At 37.7% G+C, this 21,636-nt stretch overlaps 1 protein-coding gene and 1 pseudogene across 2 annotated transcripts in view; both read right to left on the reverse strand.

The window, feature by feature from the left end:
- LOC309625020 (protein SET pseudogene) lies at positions 1-19,036 on the reverse strand (annotated as a pseudogene). The gene is made up of 2 exons (XR_014249964.1): positions 18,594-19,036; positions 1-9,039 (listed from the first exon to the last, which is right to left on the reverse strand). The product of XR_014249964.1 is annotated as a protein SET pseudogene (transcript).
- The window catches only part of FCF1 (FCF1 rRNA-processing protein), an 18,919-nt gene continuing 13,901 nt past the window's right edge, over positions 16,619-21,636 (reverse strand). Inside the window, exons 5-8 of the mRNA XM_082383982.1 lie at positions 20,983-21,055; positions 19,043-19,130; positions 17,719-17,813; positions 16,619-16,850 (exon numbers count right to left, since the gene is read on the reverse strand). Coding sequence (XP_082240108.1) covers positions 16,802-16,850; positions 17,719-17,813; positions 19,043-19,130; positions 20,983-21,055 — 305 coding nt within the window. The 3' untranslated portion in view covers positions 16,619-16,801. The remainder of the gene's footprint in view (positions 16,851-17,718; positions 17,814-19,042; positions 19,131-20,982; positions 21,056-21,636) is intronic.

Below are 21,636 nucleotides of genomic sequence, written 5' to 3' on the forward strand. Positions count from 1 at the left end.
ATTTCATCATTGTTCTAGATCCTATAGGAAATCCTGTCTGCTACATTCTTTTTTAAAATATAAATTTATTTATTTATTTATTTTATTTTGGGCTACGTTGGGTCTTTGTTGCCGTGCGCGGGCCTTCTTTAGTTGCGGCAAGCAGGGCCTTCTCATTGCAGCGGCTTCTCTTGTTGTGGAGCACCGGCTCTAGGCGCGCGGGCTTCAGTAGTTGTGGCATGCGGGCTCAGTAGCTGTGGCTCACGGGCTTAGTTGCTCCGCAGTACGTGGGGTCTTCCCAGACCAGGGCTCGAACCTGTGTCCCCTGCATTGGCAGGCGGATTCTTAACCACTGCATCATCGGGGAAGCCTCTATCTGCTACATTCTTACACTTAAGGAACTAACATATAGTTGGCCGTTCAAATTTTGTAGCCTGCACAATTAATTTTCAAAAGTCACAGCCATCTTCATTATACAGAACCCGTCTCCAGAAAATTATTTAAAAGAAGACTCATTGTTTGTGTAATACTCTCCTCATGACATTTTAGTAACATTGATTTCACGTTATATGACCAACCCCAAGCCCATTTTTTAGAGACTAATTTTACTAATCTAGAATGCAAAAAGTAAAGAACAATGAACACATAAAGTGCTCTTATTCAAAATGAAATAAGGGATGAATTATAGCACAAATCACACAGATTCGGTTTTGTGTGGGAAACTCGGGGGGGGGGTGGTTGTCAGCTGTTAATTGTCAATGCTGTCAAAATCAACTCAGCATGAGCCTTCTCTGGGTTAGGTTTATAATCCAGCTGCCCGGGACTTTCCTGGTGGCCCAGTGGATAAGACTCTGCGCTCCCAATGCAGGGGGGGTGGGGGGGCAGGGTTCGACCCATGGTCAGGGAACTAGATCCCACATGCCACAACTTAAAGGTCTTGCATACTGCAACTAAGACCCGGTGCAGCCAAATAAATATATAAATATTAAAAAAAAAATCCAGCTGCCCTTCTTTCCTTATGTTTCATTCTTACTGTTACTAGGGAGATTTGGGTGAGGGCTGGGACAAGGGGGTGACATTTGATTGGCTAGTGGTTTGAAACCATATTCTGATTGAATGGTGGCTTGCGTATTATTTTGTGGAATAAAATCCCTGCTACCTCTTGCAGCTTGTACCATTCTAAACAACAGGATCTAGAGGCAGATTATCTGCTATTGGACCTCTTAAGATTTGGGATGGATAGTGTCTAGGCTCAGGGTAACCTGGTCATATATAACCTTGGCAGTGTGCGTGAGTACTTCTTTCCCTTCTTATCACCATGGAGTCACGCCTTCATTTTATCCTAAAAAAAAAACTCCATAGGTGTTAATAAGTAATCTCAATTGCATGTGGTCAGTCCTTCATTCTCAATGGATCTGCACAGTTTAGGAGAGCCTGTAACTTGAGAGTAGTTAACCTCTTACAGTTCTTTGGATGTTATCCATAGCAGCAGCTAAAACTTTAAAAGAAATATATTTGGAAAGATATTATAGAAGTCACAAAACAGACAAGAAGGCCATATAACTAGGTCTAGGAGCAGGAAAAAGCCAATCCAGGAGCCATTCTACTATCAAAGCTCTGGATGCTGTATGAAATAAGGTTAAACTCTTTTTTTTTTTTTCCTTTAGCCACTCAATGCCTTCTCAGATAGAAGGGATGGTGCGAGTGTTGCAGGAAGGGGGACCTGTTCCAGGGCTAAGAGTGGACTCTTGTCTAACACTCAGAAATGAATTGTCTGAGGAGGCACACGTGCTGACAAAACAAGACTTTATCGGGAAGGGGCACTAAGGTGGAGAGCAGGAGGGTAAGGGAACCCAGGAGGACTCTCTGCCACGTGGTTTGCAGTCTCGGGTTTTATGGGAATGGGGTTAGTTTCCGGGTTGTCTCTGGCCAATCATTCTGACTCAGGGTCCTTCCTGGTGGCTCGCGCATCGCCAGGCCAAAATGAATTCCAGCGAGGATTCTGGGAGGTTGGAAGGACATATGGATTGGCATCTCCTCTCTCCTTTTGACCTTTCCCGAATTCTTCCAGTTGGTGGTTGCTTGTTAGTTCTGCGTTCCTTACCAGGACCTCCTGTTTAAGATAACTCATGCAAGTGGTTACTATGTTGCCTGGCCAGGGCTGGCGGTTTCAGTCAGTGTTTCCCCTAACAAGGGGAAGGATTCTCCAATTCTCCCTTCAGCATCTACAGTGAAAAGGCTGGGCACTCTGATCTAAATCCTAATACAACTGCATATAATTTGAGTGTAATATGCCAAGAAAAAAGTCTGGGTACTGTTAGAAAGGAGGAGTGGATGTGAGCAAACAAAAGCAACAAATATCCACTCCCCGGGGGAAGGGCCTCCATTTTCAGGCAAATGTATTCAAAGACCTGGGCATAAAAAGGAGATTAGCATTATCAGTCAAATGCAAAAAGAATACCACCACAAAGATTTTGAGAGAGAATAAACAGAGGCTTTCTGAGCAAGGAAAAATTGGGAATGATTTTAAAATCAAAGAATAAATGTGTTAATTAGGAAGTAGTCCAAGCTGCTATAGCAATGAGACACTGAAGTACAGTGGATTAAGCAAAACAAAAGTTCATTTTCACTCATAGAACAATTCAGAGGTAAGCAGTCCAAAGCTGTCATCTTTAACCTAAAGCTTCCATCTCTGGGTTCAAGGTGGCTGCTCTGGCTCCTGCCATCAAATCTGCATCTAGTCAGTGGGGAGGTAGAATGGGTTAGGGGAGCATACCTTTAAAAAAATTTTTTTTTAAATTAATTAATTAATTAATTTTTGGCCATGTCAGGTCTTAGCTGCGACGTGCAGGCTCTTCGTTATGGTGCGCAGTCTCTCTAGTTGTTGTGTGTGTGCTCAGCAGTTGCGGCATGCGGACTTAGTTGCCCTGCAGCATGTGCGATCTTAGTTCCCTGACCAGGGGTCGAACGCCCCCTGCAGTGGAAGCGCGGAGTCTTAACCACTGGACGGCCAGGGAAGTCCCAAGGAGCATGCCTTTTAAGGTCATAACCCAGAAGAGATACTTATCATTTTCAGTTACACCCTACAAGTTGTTGGCTACAACTTAATGGTAGGCCATGCCTAACTGCAAGGAAGGCTGGGAAATAAAATTTCTACTTGGGCAACCCAAATAAAACTCATAAGACCTATTATTAAAGGAAGAAGGGAAGAGTGAATGCTGGGACAACTGGCAATATCTGTTACACTGACAATGACAAGTTCTAATAAGGTTGTGGAGCAACAGAAACTCCCACACTGTTTATGGGAGTACGAATGTATACAGTACTTAAAGAATAATTTGGGAATATATTATCTTCAATAAGTTGAAGACATACAATGCCTTATGACACAATTTCACTTCTAAGTATATTATCTTGGACTACAGATACTTTTTTACATATGTACAAGGAGGCATGTAAAAGAATAAAGCTCTGTTTGTAATATTAAAAACTGCAAAAATATGAATAAACAAATTGTTTAATATTCACACAGTGAAATATCATACAGCAATTAAGGTGAGTGAACTAAAGCTAAAACTAACATGGATGAATCTCACAAACATAACTCAGAAAAAAAGAGAAAGTTGCAAAAAACTATATACTGGATATATACCCCAAAGAATTGAAAGCAGAAACTTGAACAGGTATTTGTACACCCATATTCATAGCAGTATTATTCACAATGACCAAAAGGTGGAAGGAACCCAAGTGCCCCATCCACAGATGAATGGATAAACAAAATGTGGCTTATACATACAATGGAATATTATTCAACCTTAAAAGGAAGGAAATTCTGATACATGTTACAACATGAATGAATCTTGAACATTATGCCAAGTGAAATAAGCCAGTCACAAAAGGACAAATACTATATGATTCCACTTATATGAGGTAACTAGAGTAGTCAAATTCATGAAGACAAAAAATAGAATCAGGATTGATAGGGGTTGGGGGAAGGGAGGAATTGGAAGTTTTTGTTTAATGGGTACAGAGTTTCAGTTTTAGAAAACAAAAAAATTTGGAGTTGGACGGTGGTGATGGTTGCACAACAGTGTGAATGTACTTAATGCCACTGAACTGTACACTTGAAAATGGTTAACATGGTGAATTTTATGTTATGTATATTCTACCACAAAAATTACTATATACAGCATGTTTTCATTTATAGGCAACTCAAAAGCATACACATTACAAACATATTGTTAAGGTATACAAGTAATCGGTAAAACTATAAAGTAAACCAAAAGGATGACAAATACAAAATCCAGGAGAGTGGTTACCTAAGAGGTGGGGTGGAGGTGAGAGAAGGAGGGAACGTAATCAGAGAGGATTATATAGAAAGTGTCAAAGTTATGGGTAATATTCTTTTTCTTAAATTAGGTTATATGTACAAGGGTGTTCATTTTAGTAATATTCTTTATCCCTTAAATATACTCTATGTATGTAATATTTTATAGTATCTATATATGTTATACAGTATTTCATACATTCAAAGGTATACATTTAAATACACATATCATATATACTCAATATAAATGTATGCTTTTGAATGTATAAGTATTACATATTTTTATGTGGGAAAATTAAAGGAGAATTAAGAAATATTAAAGTGGGTTACTTGAGGAAAACTTAGAAAAACTAATGTTCAGAAACTCTCTCTAGGCTGAAACATAGTTCCAACTTGTATAGTTCCACCTCAAACAACAGGTTTGTTTGAGAATGAGGTGTAGTGAATACTATTGTCTGCCTTCAGGACATCCATTTCCTTCCTTCTTCCTCCTTGATAAAATCCCAGTTTTGTTCAGGAGTCCACATCTTCCCTTACACATCCCATGTCACTAAGAAAAAGCTGACTATCTTCAGCTCCAACAGTAGGTCGCTGCAGTTAAAGTCAATCATGCCAATATCATCTCCTTGCCTTTTATTGGTTCAGAGATTCTGGCTTAACCTAATCAGCCTGTGGCATTTCTTTTTTATTTTGTTTTGTTTTGGCTTGGTTTTTTGGCCCTGCTGTGCAGCTTGTGGGATTTTAGTTCCCTGACCAGGGATTGAACCCCGGGCCCTCAGCAATGAGAGTGCAGAGTTCTAACCACTGGACCGCCAGGGAATTCCCTGCATGTGGCATTTCTTAGGCCATTCAAAGATTGGCATCTGTCCAAAGTTGGCACAATCATGCTGACGAGCAGGATTTTTATTACATGGTTTGGGGAAGAGACCCTATTTCTCTCTAAGAGATATGAACAAGGAACATGTTGCTCCAACTGCTATTTACAGCCAACTGTGGGCTTTGATGACAAAGCCAACAGAGGGGGAAGGTCAGAACTGAGAGATATGGAGCTTCAGCCCTGATAGTGCTGTTTATAGAGCTCACTACCTTTGAAACTCCTGTTATTTGAGATGTATTTCCTTACTGTTTAAGGTAGACTGAGTTAGGATTCCCGCTACTTGCACTGGAACCACCCTAACTGAAACCTGGAGGTACATTTTAAGGATACATAGAGAAACAGGAACCTCAGACACACAGTTGGGCCCCATGGAAGTTTAAGAACCCTACTTGTCACTACAAGAAGGGCTGAATATGTAGGTCTCACAGAGAGTGGAATGTGGCTCAGGAACTGGGTGGCCCTTAGGACCCAGTGTAGACCTAGCTGTCACTCTCTCAGCATTAGTAAGTTTTTGATCAGTTCTTATCCCAGGACTCTGCCATCTTGGTACTCTTGTTTCAGGTGCATCCCTGCTTTTCTTTATGTATGATTTCTAATCTTGCTATAGCTGTTCAACTCTTCATGTCTTGAGATCTATATTCCCCAAAGAGAGGATCCATTTCCTTAAGACAGTCCATCTCATGAACCCCCTGCCAATCTATAGATTAGATGTTTGTGGGTAAGATGCCCTACCCTTGACTCAATTAACAGTAGTCAAGGGACTTCACTGGTGGCACAGTGGTTAAGAATCTGCCTGCCAATGCAGAGTGCACAGGTTCAATCCCTGGTCATGGAAACTGCAAGTTGCAGGATGCAGCCAAAAAAAAAAAGCAAATAAACACCCTATATACCCTTCATTTAGGCATATCATTTGTTGATGTTTTGCTACATTCTCTCTCTCCCTCCCTCTTCCATCTATCTGTCTATCTATCTGTTTTTCCCCAATCCATTAAACAGTTACTTGAAGCTATTGTGACCCTTCACACCTAAACATTCAGCAGGTATTTCCTAGGAACAAAGCTATCCTTACATGCAACTACTATATACTATTCACTCTAAGGAAACTTAACATAAATACAATTACAATCAGCCCATTATTTAAATTTCCTCAATTGTCCCAATAATATCCTTTACAGTTTCTTTTTTTTTGGTGTGTGTGTACACATTTAGTTTTATTGTAACAAAGCAACTTGTACAATTTTAACGTTTAAAACTGAACATCATCTTTCCTTTCCAGTGAAACAAAAAGAAAAATTTAAAAATAAACAGGGACAAAATTACAATAGAGAATGTTAATTGCAAATAAGATCCTACAGGTTCTGCTGATTCTCCCATCGAGTGGTAGGGCTCAAGTCATCATTAGGAGAGAATTTTATTTTAAAAGTGTCATCTTAAATTGCAAGGATGTCCGTTAAACATCACAATTAAACATGCCAAAGGAGAAGCCATGTTGTCAAAATGCCCACTTAACCCACCCAAACATCTCAAACCCACCCTTTGCTGACCTTCTATAACCCCATTTTTTAAAGTTTTTTTTTTCTTTTTTTAAATAAGAGAAAGTAGACAGATACATGTTGGTAAACGCTAACTGTCCATATTCACATAGAGACACAGTGTAATCTCTGAGCCCAATATACAGAGAAAGGAGGAAAAAAGCTAGAATTCTATGCACTAGTACACAGGGGCCTAGCACCCTCCAGCTTCCAGCAGAGCTAAGGGAGCAGGTTTTTCTTTTTTCCCACAGAGAATGGTGGTGTTGATTCCATAAAGTTTTTGTTGAGACAGGAAAGGATAAAAATGAATTTGGAACAGAAAGGGGTAGAGATTCTTTTCCCACTGAATTCTGCTCAAGGTATTTTCCCCCCAAATAAGTTGTGATCCATAGTATAAAGGAGAAAAGAGACCTCAAAAACAGGGCACCTGAACACAAGAGGAGAAGAGAAAAAGACTGCAACTTGCTCCCAGAGACTGGAGAAAATTAAAAAAGGAAGGTTGGAATCCATCAGTGTTCCATTAGTCATCTTCTCCTTCATCTTCCTCTCCTCCCTCCCCCTCATCATCATTTTCATCTTCTTCACCTTCATCCGCATCCCCTTCTTCATCAATATCTTCCAATCCTTCTTCCTCTTCATCATCATCATCTTCTTCTCCTTCCCCTTCCTCATCATCCACGTCCGGAACCAAGTAGTACTGTAATGGATTTGGCCAAATATCATCTTTGATGACCTCTCCTAACTCATCTGCACCTGCATCAGAATGATCAGTAAACCAGGTGAAGAAGCCTGCTGGTTCCTCATGCTGTCTCTTCCTGCTGGCTTTATGCTGCGTTTGACTTGAACGTTTTGTCAAATCCTTTCTGGATTTCCATTTGATTTGAGTGGACTTTGAAGATGGATCACCACTCTCATTCAGATGAAATTCTTTGGAGAGAACTTTATTTTCGAAGTAAGGGTTTTCATCATAATAAAAATCTATTCTGTAACCTGAGTTAATATCTTCAAATTCTGTCACTTCCACTCTTGTCAAATAATGCAGCGCCTCTTCATCCTCCTCCCCAAGCGGTGCAGACACTTGTGGATGGTTAACAAATGTTACCCCAAAATTTGGGATTTTGGCCATCGATTCCGACCTCTTCTGAAAAAATGGTTGGTGGAGTTTGTTATATTTCTGTTCTACTTTCAAAATCTCCTCACTGGCTTGTTCGTTAAGTCTGTCTGTTTCATTTTGTACTTCATCAATATGTTCAATTGCTTCTTGCTGTTCTTTTTCTTTGTTCGTCAAGTTCGGAGAAGCAGACGTTTCCTCTGGCTTGGAGGCAGGAGTCAGTCTCGGTTTCTTCGGTTTCTTTGCTTGGGGTGGAGGGGAAGACTGGTGTTTGGGGGCCATGCTGGGAGAAAAGCCAAGAATCCACCCAAGGGAAGATGCTCGTACCAGGAGCTCTGAGAACTCTACAGTTTCTTATTTTTTTAATTCAGGGTACAATCAAGGATCACACATTGCATTTAGTTTTCATGCCTAGTCTCCTTTAATATAAAAACAGTTCTCTAGCCTTTTTTTTTCTTTTATGACATTGACATTTTTTAAGACTCCAAACCAACTGTTTTGCAGAATGTCCCTAAACTTTGGATTTCAGTTTCCTCATAATTAGATTTAGTTTTTTTTTTAAATTTGGGGGGACAAAAATACTACATAATTAATGTATCCTTATATACCCCACAACATGATGTACATTATGTCAGTTTGTCTCATCAGTAGTGACATCAAGTGTGATCATTTGGGTAAGGCAGTGTTTGCCAAATTTCTCTATTGTAAAGGTATGTACAGTAATCTATGGGATAATACTTTGAGGTTCTGAAAATATCTTGTTCCCTACAGCTTTTTACCAATGGTTCTGACATCCACTGATGATTCTTGCCCAAATCAGTTATTACAATGGTGATTGTAAATGATTTTATATTTCTATTCTTCCTTCTACATTTATTAGTTGTAATATTCCTATACAAAAAAGCTCCCTCGGGGCTTCCCTGGTGGCGCAGTGGTTGAGAGTCTGCCTGCCAATGCAGGGGACACGGGTTCGAGCCCTGGTCTGGGAAGATCCCACATGCCGCGGAGTGGCTGGGCCCGTGAGCCACAATTACTGAGCCTGCGCGTCTGGAGCCTGTTCTCCGCAACAAAGAGAGACCGCGAGAGTGAGAGGCCCGCGCACCGCGATGAAGAGCGGCCCCCACTTGCCGCAGCTAGAGAAAGCCCTCACACAGAAACGAAGACCCAACACAGCCATAAATAAATAAATAAATAAAATTAAAAAAAAAAAAAGCTCCCTCATCTCTCCCATTTTCTTTGTTTATTCTTAATATCTTATGGACACATGGATTCTTTATTAAAAATGAACATGTTGTACACCTTACATTTCTACAATGTTATACATCAAATATATATCGATAAAAATTAAAAATAATCATGTGATAATCCACTACTGTCATTACTAATTTTGATCCTTAAATTGTCTCAAATTTGACCAACATGAGACTTTTCAAGCTGGTTCCTGTTTCTTTTGGCAAGTCCCCGTCAATTTTTGAGGACTTCCTTGCATTTTTCTATAATTAAAAAATTTCCTTATTATGAAGAGGGCCCAAGATGGTGACATAGAAAGCTCATGAACTTCCTTCCTCCCATGGACACACAGAATGTACAGCCACGTACAGAGCAATTCCTCTGGGAGAAATCCAGAAACTAGCTTAGCGACATCTACACATCAAGTAGATGAGAAAATACTCACCTCAAAATGGGTAGGAAAGGCTGAGACACACTCTCACCATGAACCTCACCCTCAGTACAGGGCCATACAATTTGGGGGGAACCCCCAATTCCCACCTTCTCCCTGAGGAGTGAAAGGTTTGGACCCACATCTTGTGCCCCAACTTTTAAGGTTCTCACATCAGGGATGGGTCCCTAAAACACCTAGCTCTGAAAGCCAACAGGGCTTGTGTCCATGAGTCCCACAGGACTACAGCAAATAGAGAAGCAATTCTTAATGGGTCTGTGACTTCCTTTGATCATCAAACTTTCATTTCTCACTGTGCATCGCTTGGATCTTGTAATATGTTTTTTTAATTGTAGTAAAAGACACATCACATTACATTTGCCATCTTTATCATTTTTAAGTGGATATTTGGGTTTCTTCCACCTCTTGGTTATTGTGAATAATGCTGCAATGAACATGAGTGTGCACATATCTCTTTCAGATTCTGCTTTGAATTCTGTTGTATATATAACCAGAAGTTACGATTGCCAGATCATATTGTAATTCTATAATTTTTTTGAGGAACCACCTCAAAAACTACTATTTTCCATAGCAGCTGTACCATTTTACATTCCTACCTATAGTGCACAAGTGTTCCAATTAATAGGATGTTGGTCCCATCCTCACCAACCCTTGTTCATTTTCTGTTCTTTTGATAGTGGCTACCTTAACAGCAGAGATGTAATACCTCATTGTGGTTTTGATTTGCCTTTCTCATGATTAGTGATGTTGAGCATCTTTTTCATGTGCTTGTTGGCTACTTGTATATCTTCTTCAGAGAATTGTCTGTTCAAGTCTTTTGCCCGTTTTTAAAATCAGGCTGTTTTTTGTTGTTGAGTTGAAGTTCCTTATAAATTCTGGATATTAATCCCTAATCAGATATATGATTTCCAAATATTTTCTCCAATTCCTTAGATTGCCTTCCACTCTCTTTTTTTTTTTAAACATCTTTATTGAAGTATAATTGCCTTACAATGGTGTGTTAGCTTCTGCTTTATAACAAAGTGAATCAGTTATACACATACAATATGTTCCCATATCTTCCACTCTCTTGATTGTTTCTTTTGATACACAAAGGGTTTTAAGTTTGATGTAGTCCCATTTGTCTAGTTTTGCTTTTGTTGTCAATGCTTTTGGTGTCACACCCAATAAATCATTGTGAAATCCAATGTCCTAAAGTTTTCTCCCTTGTTTTCTTCTAGTTTTATAGTTTAGGTCATGTGTGTAGGTCTTTAATCCACTTTGAGTTAATTTTTGTATATGGCGTAAGAGTCTAACTTCATTCTTTTGCATGTGGATATCCAGTTTTCTGAGAACCATTTGTTGAAAAGACTGTCCTTTTCCCATGTGTGGTCTTGTACCCTTGTAGAGAATCATTTGGCAATACGGTCAGCCCAACATACCCGAAGGTATTGCACTGGTAGATTCAAGCAGCTGGGGATAGAAAATATTTAGGGGAAAAAGTTCCAGAAAATTCCAAAAAGCAAAATTTTAATTTGCTGTGCACTGGTAACTATTTACATTGCATTAGGTATTATAAGTAATCTAGAGATGGTTTAGAGTATATGGGAGGATGTGTATAGGTTATACGCAAATACATCACCATTTTATATAAGGGACTTGAGCATCCACAGATTTGGGCGTCTGTGAGGGTCCTGGAACCAATCCCCTGCTAATATGGAGGAACGGCTGTATGTGTATGGGTTTATTTCTGGGCTCTCTATCGTTGCATTTGGTCTATATATCTGTCTTTATATCAGTACAACACTGTCTTGATTACTACTTTGCTTTGTAGTATGTTTTGAAATCAGGAAGCATGAGGCCTCCAACTTTGTTCTTCCTTTCCAAGATTGTTTTGGCTATTCGGGATCCCTTGAGATTCCACACCAGTTTGGCATTTTTTCCTTTCCATTTCTACAAATGTTATTGGTATTTTGATAAGAGACTGTATTGAATCCATAGATCGCTTTGGGTAGTATGGACATTTTATTGCTATTGAGTCTTCCAATCCACAGCACACAATGTCTTCCCATTCTCTTGTATCTTCTCTGATTACTTTTAGCAACATTTTGTAATTTTCAGTGTACAAGTCTTTCACCTCCTTAGTTAGGTTTATTCCTAGGTATTTTATTCTTTTTAATGCTATAGCAAATTGGATTGTTTCCTTAGTTTCTTTTTTGATTGGTCATTGTTAGCATACTGAAATGCAACTGACTTTTCCATGTTGATTTTGTATCCTGAAACTCTGTTGAAATCATTAATTAGTTGTAACAGATTTTACAAATGGATTCTTTAGGATTTTCTACATAAGATCATGTCATGTGTGAACAGAGATAATTTTACTTCTTCTTTTCCAATTTGGATACCTTTTATTTCTTTTTCTTGTCCAACTGTTCTAACACAGACTTTTCAACATGTGCTTTATCAGTTGGTATAGGCTAAGTTATGCTATTGTAAAAAACAAACAAAAAACCAACCCAAATCTCAGTGGCTAAAACAACAAATGCCTATTTTTCATTTACCCTAGTGTTGGGATGTTCTGTGGGATCCAGGCAAAGCAAGGTTCCATCTCTATGTTTTCATGATTTGAAAGGCAGGCCAAAGGGAGCATAGTTCATCACATAATGACTTTTAAAACCTCTGCCTAGAAATGATATACGTCATCTTCACTCACATTGCCACACCTAACTTCAAAGGTGGTGGAGAAGAGCCATCCTACCCTCAGTCCATAAACAAGAGAGCCAGAAATATTTGGTAAACAGCACAAAAAACTGCTACACTCTACCCTTCTAGTTACCAAATGTTGATCTCAATTTCTCTACCACAGGCCAAGTATACACTACACAACTCCCCCACACAGACACTCTCAAAGTCCTGTACAATCATGACATCATGCTCAAAGTCCACGATATCTAGGTGGAGCACAGCCATCAGCAAGGGGTATATGTAGTAGTATCAGTGTCAGGAGGTGTGGCTTTTTTTTGATCTAGAGACCTATGCACCAAGAGGGCAAATTATCTGCCCTTATAACACTAAATATACAATTGGTGGAATAGGAACAGGACAACTAGAGCGAACACTCCTGTTGAGAAAAGGAAACAAAACAAAACACATAGAAGTGACTAGTCTCTAGCAATTCTGTCTACAAGATGAACTGTGCAAGGGCACCTTACTTTGGGGGTAAGGAATTCAGAAAAGCTAAAAATAAAAGGACAGGCAAAAGTAGATAAGGCAAATGCATTACAAAAAAGAAAAAGAAAAAGAAAGCAAGGATCCTGTTCTTAATATAAGAAAAAGTAGAATTCAGGCTAAAGAGCATTAAATGAGACAAAAAGAATACACTATAATGCTAAAGGCTACAGTTCACAAAAAAAATATCAGTTATGAGTATCCATGCACAAAACAACACAGTAGCAACTTCCGTCCAAGTGGAAACTCTAAGAAATGCAAGGAGAAATAGACAAAGTATACTAAGATTAGAAAACTCTATTTCTCTCAGTGTGAGACAGATCAGAGTCAAAAATAAATGTAAGGATACAGGTGACCTAAACAATCAGGTAGATCTTATGCATAAATATCAAACCTTTTACCCTGATAATACCAGATAATACAGAATGTACCTCCTTTTCAAGTGTACATGGAACTTTCATGAAATTGACCATGTTAGGCTACAAAGAAAACCTCAATATTTTCCATATTGCATATTCAAACAGCATATTATTTTTGCATGCCTTTTCCCATCTTTTAATTTACTGAGGTATAATTTACAAATAATAAAATGCACCCATTTTGTGCACATTTCAATGCTTTTTGACAAATCAATATATCCAAGTAGCCATCACAGCAATCAAAATAGAGAAAATTTCCATCATCCCCCCAAACTCCCTTGTACCTCTACAAGAGCCAATCTTCTCCCTCCACATCAGGCAGTCAATTTACTTTCCATCACTGTAGATTGGGTTTGTGCTTCCTAGAGTTTCATATGTACGGAATCATACAGTATACAGTCTTTTGCTCAGCTTAACAGTTTTAAGATTCATCTATGTTATTGTAGATTCATCTATGTTATTGTATTCATCATGTTATTGTATCAGTAGTTCATTCTTTTTATTGCCAAATAGTATTCCATTGTATGAACGCACAGTTTGTTTATCCATTTATTTGTTGATGGATACTTGGGTTGTTTCCAGTTCTTATCTATTATGAATAAAGATAATATCAACATTGGTGTACAAGTCTCTGTGTAGATGTAAGTTTTCATTTCTCTTGGTTAGATTTCCTAGGAGTGGAGTTATTGGGTTGTGTGGAAAGTGTATTTTCCCATTATTTCCAACAGATTTGTGTCATCCTGATTTAGGCACATCTTGTAAATACCATATAGCCACAAGATTTTAAAAATAGCCAATCTGAGCATTTGTCTTTTAATAAGGGAACTTAACCTAGTCACATTCATTCATCATGACTACTGTGTTTGGACTTTTCCCTACCAACTTAGTTTTTTATTTTCCATTATTTCTTCTTCCCTCCCCTCTTCTGCATTTCTTTTTCCTCTTTCTTTTAAAATTTACATGTAGTGAAGTATACAGATCTCCAGTAGTGTATTCTGCTTTTTTATTTTTTAATTTTAATTTTTTAGTGAATTGAGCTTCCTTTTTCCATTTTATTTATGTTGGTTTAGGAGACGTACATCTTACATTAGTTAGGATTAGGTTTGGCCATACAATTAAAGTAAAACCCAGGTAGCCTTTTCTAATGTATTGGCACATCTGGTCACTCAATTGCAAAGCCAACATTATCTAACAGTTCTCCCAGAGAAGAAGAACAACTCTCCAGTAAGAGCTCTGATTAAGACTATTTGGCTTGACCCTGATCACCCATGTTTGAAATAATCACAATGGCAAAGGGAATACGGATGTTCTAATTGGTCCAGTTTGACTACTCTAGGTACCTCATATAAGTGGAATTACAGTATTTGTCTTTTCGTGACTGGCTTATTTCACTTAGCGCAATGACGTCAAGGTTCATCCATATTGTAGTATGTGTCAGAATAATATAAATGCATACTATTCCATTGCATGTATATACCACATTTTGGTTATGCATTCATCTGTTTGGACACTTGCGTTGCTTCCACCTCTTGGCTATTGTGAATAGTGATGCTAATGAACATGGGTGTACAAATATCTCTTCCAGATCCTGCTTTCAATTCTTTTGTATATATTCCCAGAAGTGGAATTGCTGGATCACATAGTAGTTCTATTTAAAAATTTTTGAGGAACCATCATACTATTTTCCATAGCAGCTGTACCATTTTACATTTTCACCAACAGTACACAGCAGTTCCAACTTCTCCACATCCTCATCAACACTTGTTGTTTATTTACCCTTAACAGCAGCCATCCTAATAGGTATAAGGTGGTATCTTATTGTGATTTCAATTTGCATTTCCCTAATGATTAGTGATGTTGAACATCTTTTCATGGGCTTTTTGGCCATCTATATGTCTTCTTCAGAGAACTGTCTGTTCAAGTCCTTTGCCTATTTTTAAATCTACCTCATTGTTTTTAAATGCTCATGACATTCCATAGTATAGACATAACATAGTTAAAAGCTTTCTGATGGATATTTACATTCTTTTCAATTTTTCTCTATTATAAATAGTGGTGCAGTAAACATCCTTCTATACACTTCCTTGTACACATGTGTGAATTTTTTTTACACATTTATCATGCATTTACATCACACTGATCATGTGATGCAAATGCACTGATCATTTTAAAGGAAATCACCTATATGATACCTGTAAATAACCGAAAAATAGAATTGGGCTCACATGATATCTGCAATTTTTATTTTAATGGATCCTGCCCAACTGCTGTCTGAAATGGTTATACCTATCTGCATTCTTGTCAGCACTACATGACTATCCATTTCCTCATACCCTTGCTATATATATTGGAAAATCTTCTGGTCAGTCACTTGTCTTAATTTTGGGGGAAGTTGTTTTACAGAGAAATCTAATTTTAATGTATCCACACTTAGCAATCTTTTCTTTTATGGCTTTTACATTCTTCATCTTCCTTTAAGAATTCTACTCAGAGCCTATACACATTTTTCTTGTTTTTTCCCTAATACTTTCATAGCTTAAAAAATATTTAGACTTTGATCCAGTTGAAACATTTTCTCATGAAGGATATGAGGTAGAAATCTAATTATTTTTTTTCAAATGGATAGCCAACTTGTCATTATAATACAATAATCACTAACATTTATTGAACAACACTTACTTGTAACAGGTACTGTTCAATTCAACCCCATCTTATTGGGGTTGTTTTGAGGATTAAACAAAACATTTTAAAAGGGAAGCAAAGAAGGCATCAAATGGCTACGTGGTTTGCCCAATTCATACAGATATTAACTGGTGAAATCAGGATTCTAACCCTAATGGAATGACTCCACAATATTTGGCTTTTAATGTAATTTCCTTTTCATATAGATTTGAAATACCAGCTTTATATAACATACCAAATTGCCATAAATATATAGGTCTATTTATGGACTTTCTAGTCTGTTTCAATGATCTATTTGTCCATTCTTAGCTATGTTGTGATCATGTAAAACGTCTAATCTGATCATGTTATCCACCCTAATTAAAGTTTTAATAACTCCCCACTGACCTTAGGATTAAGTCCAAACCCTTTAGCATGTCATATAAAGCCCCCTCCCTCCCACCTCCTACCTCTGGAGTCTCAGATGTGGGTACAGACACCTTCCCTTTCTAGTTCTTTTTAAAGAATAACTCAAACATAACTGCTTCTGGTCTTTCTCCCCTCCCCATCCCAACCAAGTAGAAAGAAATCATTCTTTCCATCTGTATGTCTACTCTCTCATACTTTTATCTTAGCATCATTATTTTACCATATTTATTCATCTACATGTTTCTCTTTTCCATCATAAATGAGTATCTTGAGGATAAGACCATATCTTATTAAATACCTAGTATCACCTTAATAAATATTTGTTGAGTAAATCAATATAAAATGACCATCAAATTATGTGAGCAATTATCTGATTTATAAAAAGATGCAACAAATTTTAAAATGACACAAAATATAATTTTCAAAACAACATTAAAAAGTGAGTGTATTTCACCATACTCAGCTCATTACAGAGCAAATGGGTGAGTGGAATAATAATTCATGCTATAGCATGTTTAATGAACTGGCAAAAGAGAAAGTTGGTTGAAGGAAGGCAGAGGAAATTTGTCTTTTAAGAATTAGAACCGAGGGGCTCCATAATCATCTGGCATCCGCTCAATGTTGTACCTGATCAGAACAAAAAATTAACACTGGTAAGAAATGTGGCTCCAGAATCCACCTTAAAAACCCATCCTTTACTGATTACATCACTCTCACCTCCTGTTGTGAATCCTTTTTGTCAGTGGGAACTAAATTTTAAAGGCCTATCATAATGAATGATTTACAGCAAAATGCTGACTATATTATATTTATTCTTCAAAGTGAGAAAGTTAAGTTGGGGAGCCAGGCACTGAGTCCAGGTAAGTCCAAGGCCCTCACCCATATTCTTCCCATTCTGTTGTGTTTGTCCCAGGATAAAAGCTGGCCAATAATATCTGAGGACTGACATAGGAATATCCAAGAAGGATAAAAAAGCAGCTTTTGTTTGTTTGTTTGTTTTAGCTTAAAACAGTGGTCATTTATTATTTAGTACAATTGTGAGGGCTGATTAGGCGGTTTTGTTGTTGGCCTCCCTGGACTCACTCACAGACCTGCCAACAGATGGGGGCCCAGCTGGCACTGGGTGTCCACCGCTTTTGTTTTTTTAATAAATTTTTAGTTTCCCAGATGAGGTGCTAATCACATGCACTAGGTTTCAAAAAAATATTTCTAGCCAAAAAGATTAGCTTGATTTAAATTACTGCTTTGTATTTAAGGCCACACATCTCCCTATTTCTTCTAGTGATCTTATTGTAACAGTGTGAATGTCTGCCTCATTCCTAAATCCTAGCTCTATCTTTTGCCTTTGCTCTTGTTACTTTGCCTCATTTCTTCAAGTAGAACTATGTAAACATTTGATACATCAATCTCTTTCAAATCCTTCTATAACTTGACCTCATTTTTAATTGATAGCAATTACATACTTTTAATCACTTCCCTAAGAGAAAGTTCTCACCTATGGTTAGAAATGTACATGATGGGAACTCCAGGGATCTTCCGGATTCTTCGCTTAAGGTCCCGGTCAACTGTGGCCACAATGTAACACTTGTGCTGGAAGAGACCCACTGGGTGTTCACATAGAGCTCATTCAGTGATACTGGATACAACCACTGGCTAGTCTGAAGAACTATTCATTTTCACAGTAAATAGGAAAGGAAAGGCTAAACCAATTTGTTGAGTAGCTACTATGATCTAGGAGCTCAAATTTATAAGCTGCCTGGGCTGAATGTAGCTCTAAGAATCTTGAGGGGGAGAAGATAGAAAAACTATTTAAAAGCTGCAAATTGTTTTTTGTCTTATAAGTGGAAAGGATTTTCATATCTGGGACAGACAATTCCTTGGTTTTGGGAAAACGCCCTTAGAGACTCTACACAAAGGCAGAGTAAGTGCCTTAGATCCGAGGGCACAACTTTTGCCGTCTGTGGCATCTCTGGGGCTGACCTACTCTGAGGCCTCCTAGCAGTGGAGGTAGGCTGCCTCCTTGGCCCTAAAGCCAGAATAGGAGGATCTCCAGGACAAGTCTGAGTCAAACAGCTCTGAAAGCACTAACATTTAGCTACCAGTTTGGAACTAATTTGTATTGTACTTTACTTCCATCCTACCCAAATCTCTCACTGAGTTTTATAAAGAGTTGCAGATTGGTGTCAGCCATGCTGTGGGAAGTTAAGGGAAATGCCAGCCCCACCCATGGGATGAAGTGGCTAAAGGGATGGCAGTGTGGTCAGTAGATGAAGATGATTTTCCTCAGCAGAGAGAGGCTCTTTAAGGGCAATCAGTAGCAGAAGTTCTTGTAGTGTTTGACAAGGAAGCCAGAACACAAGAATCAAAAACCTACTTATTCTAGGGTATGTGTGAAACAGCATCCTGGGAGACTTAGATGTAACAAAATTCCTACACAGGGAGTAAATGGAACCTTACTTTAGATTCACAGGGAGGTGGAATCTCATATATTATTATGTCTATACTCACTCACTTAAACCATCTTATAGAGAAGATCTGTGGAATAAAGAATCAGTAAATGCTCCAAATTACACACCCAATAAATGCAAGTGCTAAGATTTGAAATCCTCCCTAAGCCAGTGATCTTTCCATTATGGTTATAGTATATACTTCCAATCCATTTTCTCAAGTAAATTAGGACACCTACACTTCCCATGAAGGAATTCTATATAATATTTTTTATCATTTATATTCCTAGATACTTTACATGAACATTCAGGAAATAACAGTTTATCTTTTTTTTTTAATAGCACAAAGTACATATTAAAAAATGATGATACCTGAGTTACTCTTTGCACTAAGCAGTCATCTGCATAGGTTCCTTTGTGTGTGCATGGTAATCGTTCAAATCTTGGATCCTTGGCAATCCTATATGGTTATAAAAGTGGATTAATGAAAACAGTCAAGCAATTGAATAACTTTATGACTCTCAATCAGTGAAATAAGAGTAATGTGATCTGTCTGGAGATTTTAAGACACCCCTCTCCTCCTGGAGCTTATCTTCTAATTGAAAGACAATTTAGAGAGAAGGGAATTAAAGCTTACTGACCGACAGCTGCTGTGCCTTACATCATGTACATGTCACAAAACTGAATTATTATATTTCCATTTTACAGATAAAGAAGCAGATTCAGAGAGCTTGATTAATTTGTTCAAAGCTACACAGCTGGGAAAAGTCAGGATTCAAAACCAAATCAATTTTAACCTAACCATTTTACTTTTAGAAAGTTGTCTTACACACATGTACAAGAATATAGGCACAAGGATGTCACTACTACACAGTTTATAAGAGTGGAAAACTGGAGATAATCTGATTATCCATCAGCAAGGTAAAAAATACATTTTGGTACCCCTATCCTATTTTAAAAAATGAGGTAGAGTTGTATGTACCAATGTGGAAGGACATATAATAAACTGTTAAATAAACAAAGCAGACCATATATATATGTGTGTGTATATACACACACACACACACATACACACACACATATGTAACATAAAAAGAAATCATATTCATTAATGTCTTCACTGGTCTCAACAGAAAGGTCTTTAGTACTGGGAATGTGATAAGCTTATGATTTTCCAAAACTCTGGTTTTTCACTTGAAAGCTCAATTTTTATCATTGGTAACTAACAGAATAAGTTGTTTTCCTTGAAGTGACAGGTTCATTGCATTAATCTTTGAGAAAATACCTGCTAAATACCAAAGTCTGAAAAATCAGTGTTTGCCAGTTGTTCTTCACATAAAAATGATATTTCATGAAAAAGAAGCTGGTTCAGCTCACAACTCAAGCACACAAATGCTTTTCATAGAGACAACGTTCATCCTTTGGTATGTTTTTCTTCTTCTTCCAGTTTTATTGAGATACAATTGACATACAGTACTGTGTAAGTTTAAGGTATACAGCATAATGATTTAACTTACATACATCATGAAATGATTACCACAGAAAGGTTACTGAGCATCCATCAGTAGAAATGCTTTATGTGTACTTCACATGTCACCACACAGAATACTGATGTGTACTGAAGGGTTGAGATTTAACAAAGTTAATGAATTTTATTGCTCTATTAAGCATATTCTTAAGTGACTGGAATTTTTTTTCAACTGCCAGTGGGTGGTAGTGAAGAATACAAAACCTACTAGCATTAGTTGGGCCCACTGCCTTGATTTGTACTAAGGCACTGACTGGCATTTTTTGCATTCAGTGCAAATGTCAGCACAGTGACAAAGGCAACATCTTGGTATTATTATGAAAACAGTTTTGCAAACTCCCTGCAATGGTCTCTAGGACTCCTGGGGTGGGGTAGGGTTCCATGAACCACACTTTGGGAACCACTGCTGTAAACTCAAGGGCACTTTCTAGAATAAACTCAAAACTTCTTTAGGTAAACTCAAAGTGCTTTACGTGTGAGATTCTGAAGAAGATAACTAGATAACAAACTAACAGAAAAACACTTTCTAATTGAAAATCTAGAGGAACTTAAATGGAGGCCCATGAGACCAATATGACTAAGTAACTTAGTTCAAGAAGCTTCAGCTTGAAAACCTCTAACCTTCCAATGTTTGCTTTCTTAATTATAAATAGTTAACTAGTTTTGTATGATTTTTATTTAAACTAACCAGACAAGAAATCTTTGGATAGCAAACAGTTGAAGGAGGGTCAAAACAATCTTCATTACACCAATCTAGAACAAATCTGGACCAGGTCCTTCCTACCTTAGAGCCACTCGATACTTCTGCCCCAATTTCTCAATTTCAGCCATTACGCAGTCAGTTATACAAGGGATACCTGTTAGGAAAAAAAAATTAGTAACAGAACTTGTGAAGGAACTGATTTAACTCTCTCTGAATTATATCCTGTTGAGAGTACGTACATATGTATGTATGTATGTATGTATGTATGTATGTATGTATGTATATGTATTTACTGTCTGCCGTGCCACACGGTTTGAGGGATCTTAGTTCCCTGACCAGGGATCAAACCGAGGCCCCCAACAGTGGAAGCGCAGAGTCCTAACCATTGGACCACCAGGGAATTCCCCTGTTAAGAATCTTTGAAATGACAGCAAAATAAGCACAGTACAGTGAACAATAAGAACTAGAGAAGAATAAAATCCCTATCTATAAAGAAACTAGGGAACTGGTCCAACCTCACATCACAGATTCCATAAAGTATCTGTCATAAACATAACTGGGGAAAAAAATTGAGCTGGATCCCTGTCATTGTTTATATATTAAAATAAATTCTAGATGGAAAAAAATTGAAATGTGAATCAAAATATTTAAATGTGAACCAAAAGAAACCATGAAATTAACCAGAGAATATAAATTTGATCACATAAAAATATAAAACTTCTGTTTGACAACTAT

Source organism: Balaenoptera borealis, assembly GCF_965194805.1.
Source record: "Balaenoptera borealis genome assembly, chromosome: 3".
In the NCBI taxonomy this organism is placed as follows: Eukaryota; Metazoa; Chordata; class Mammalia; order Artiodactyla; family Balaenopteridae; genus Balaenoptera; species Balaenoptera borealis.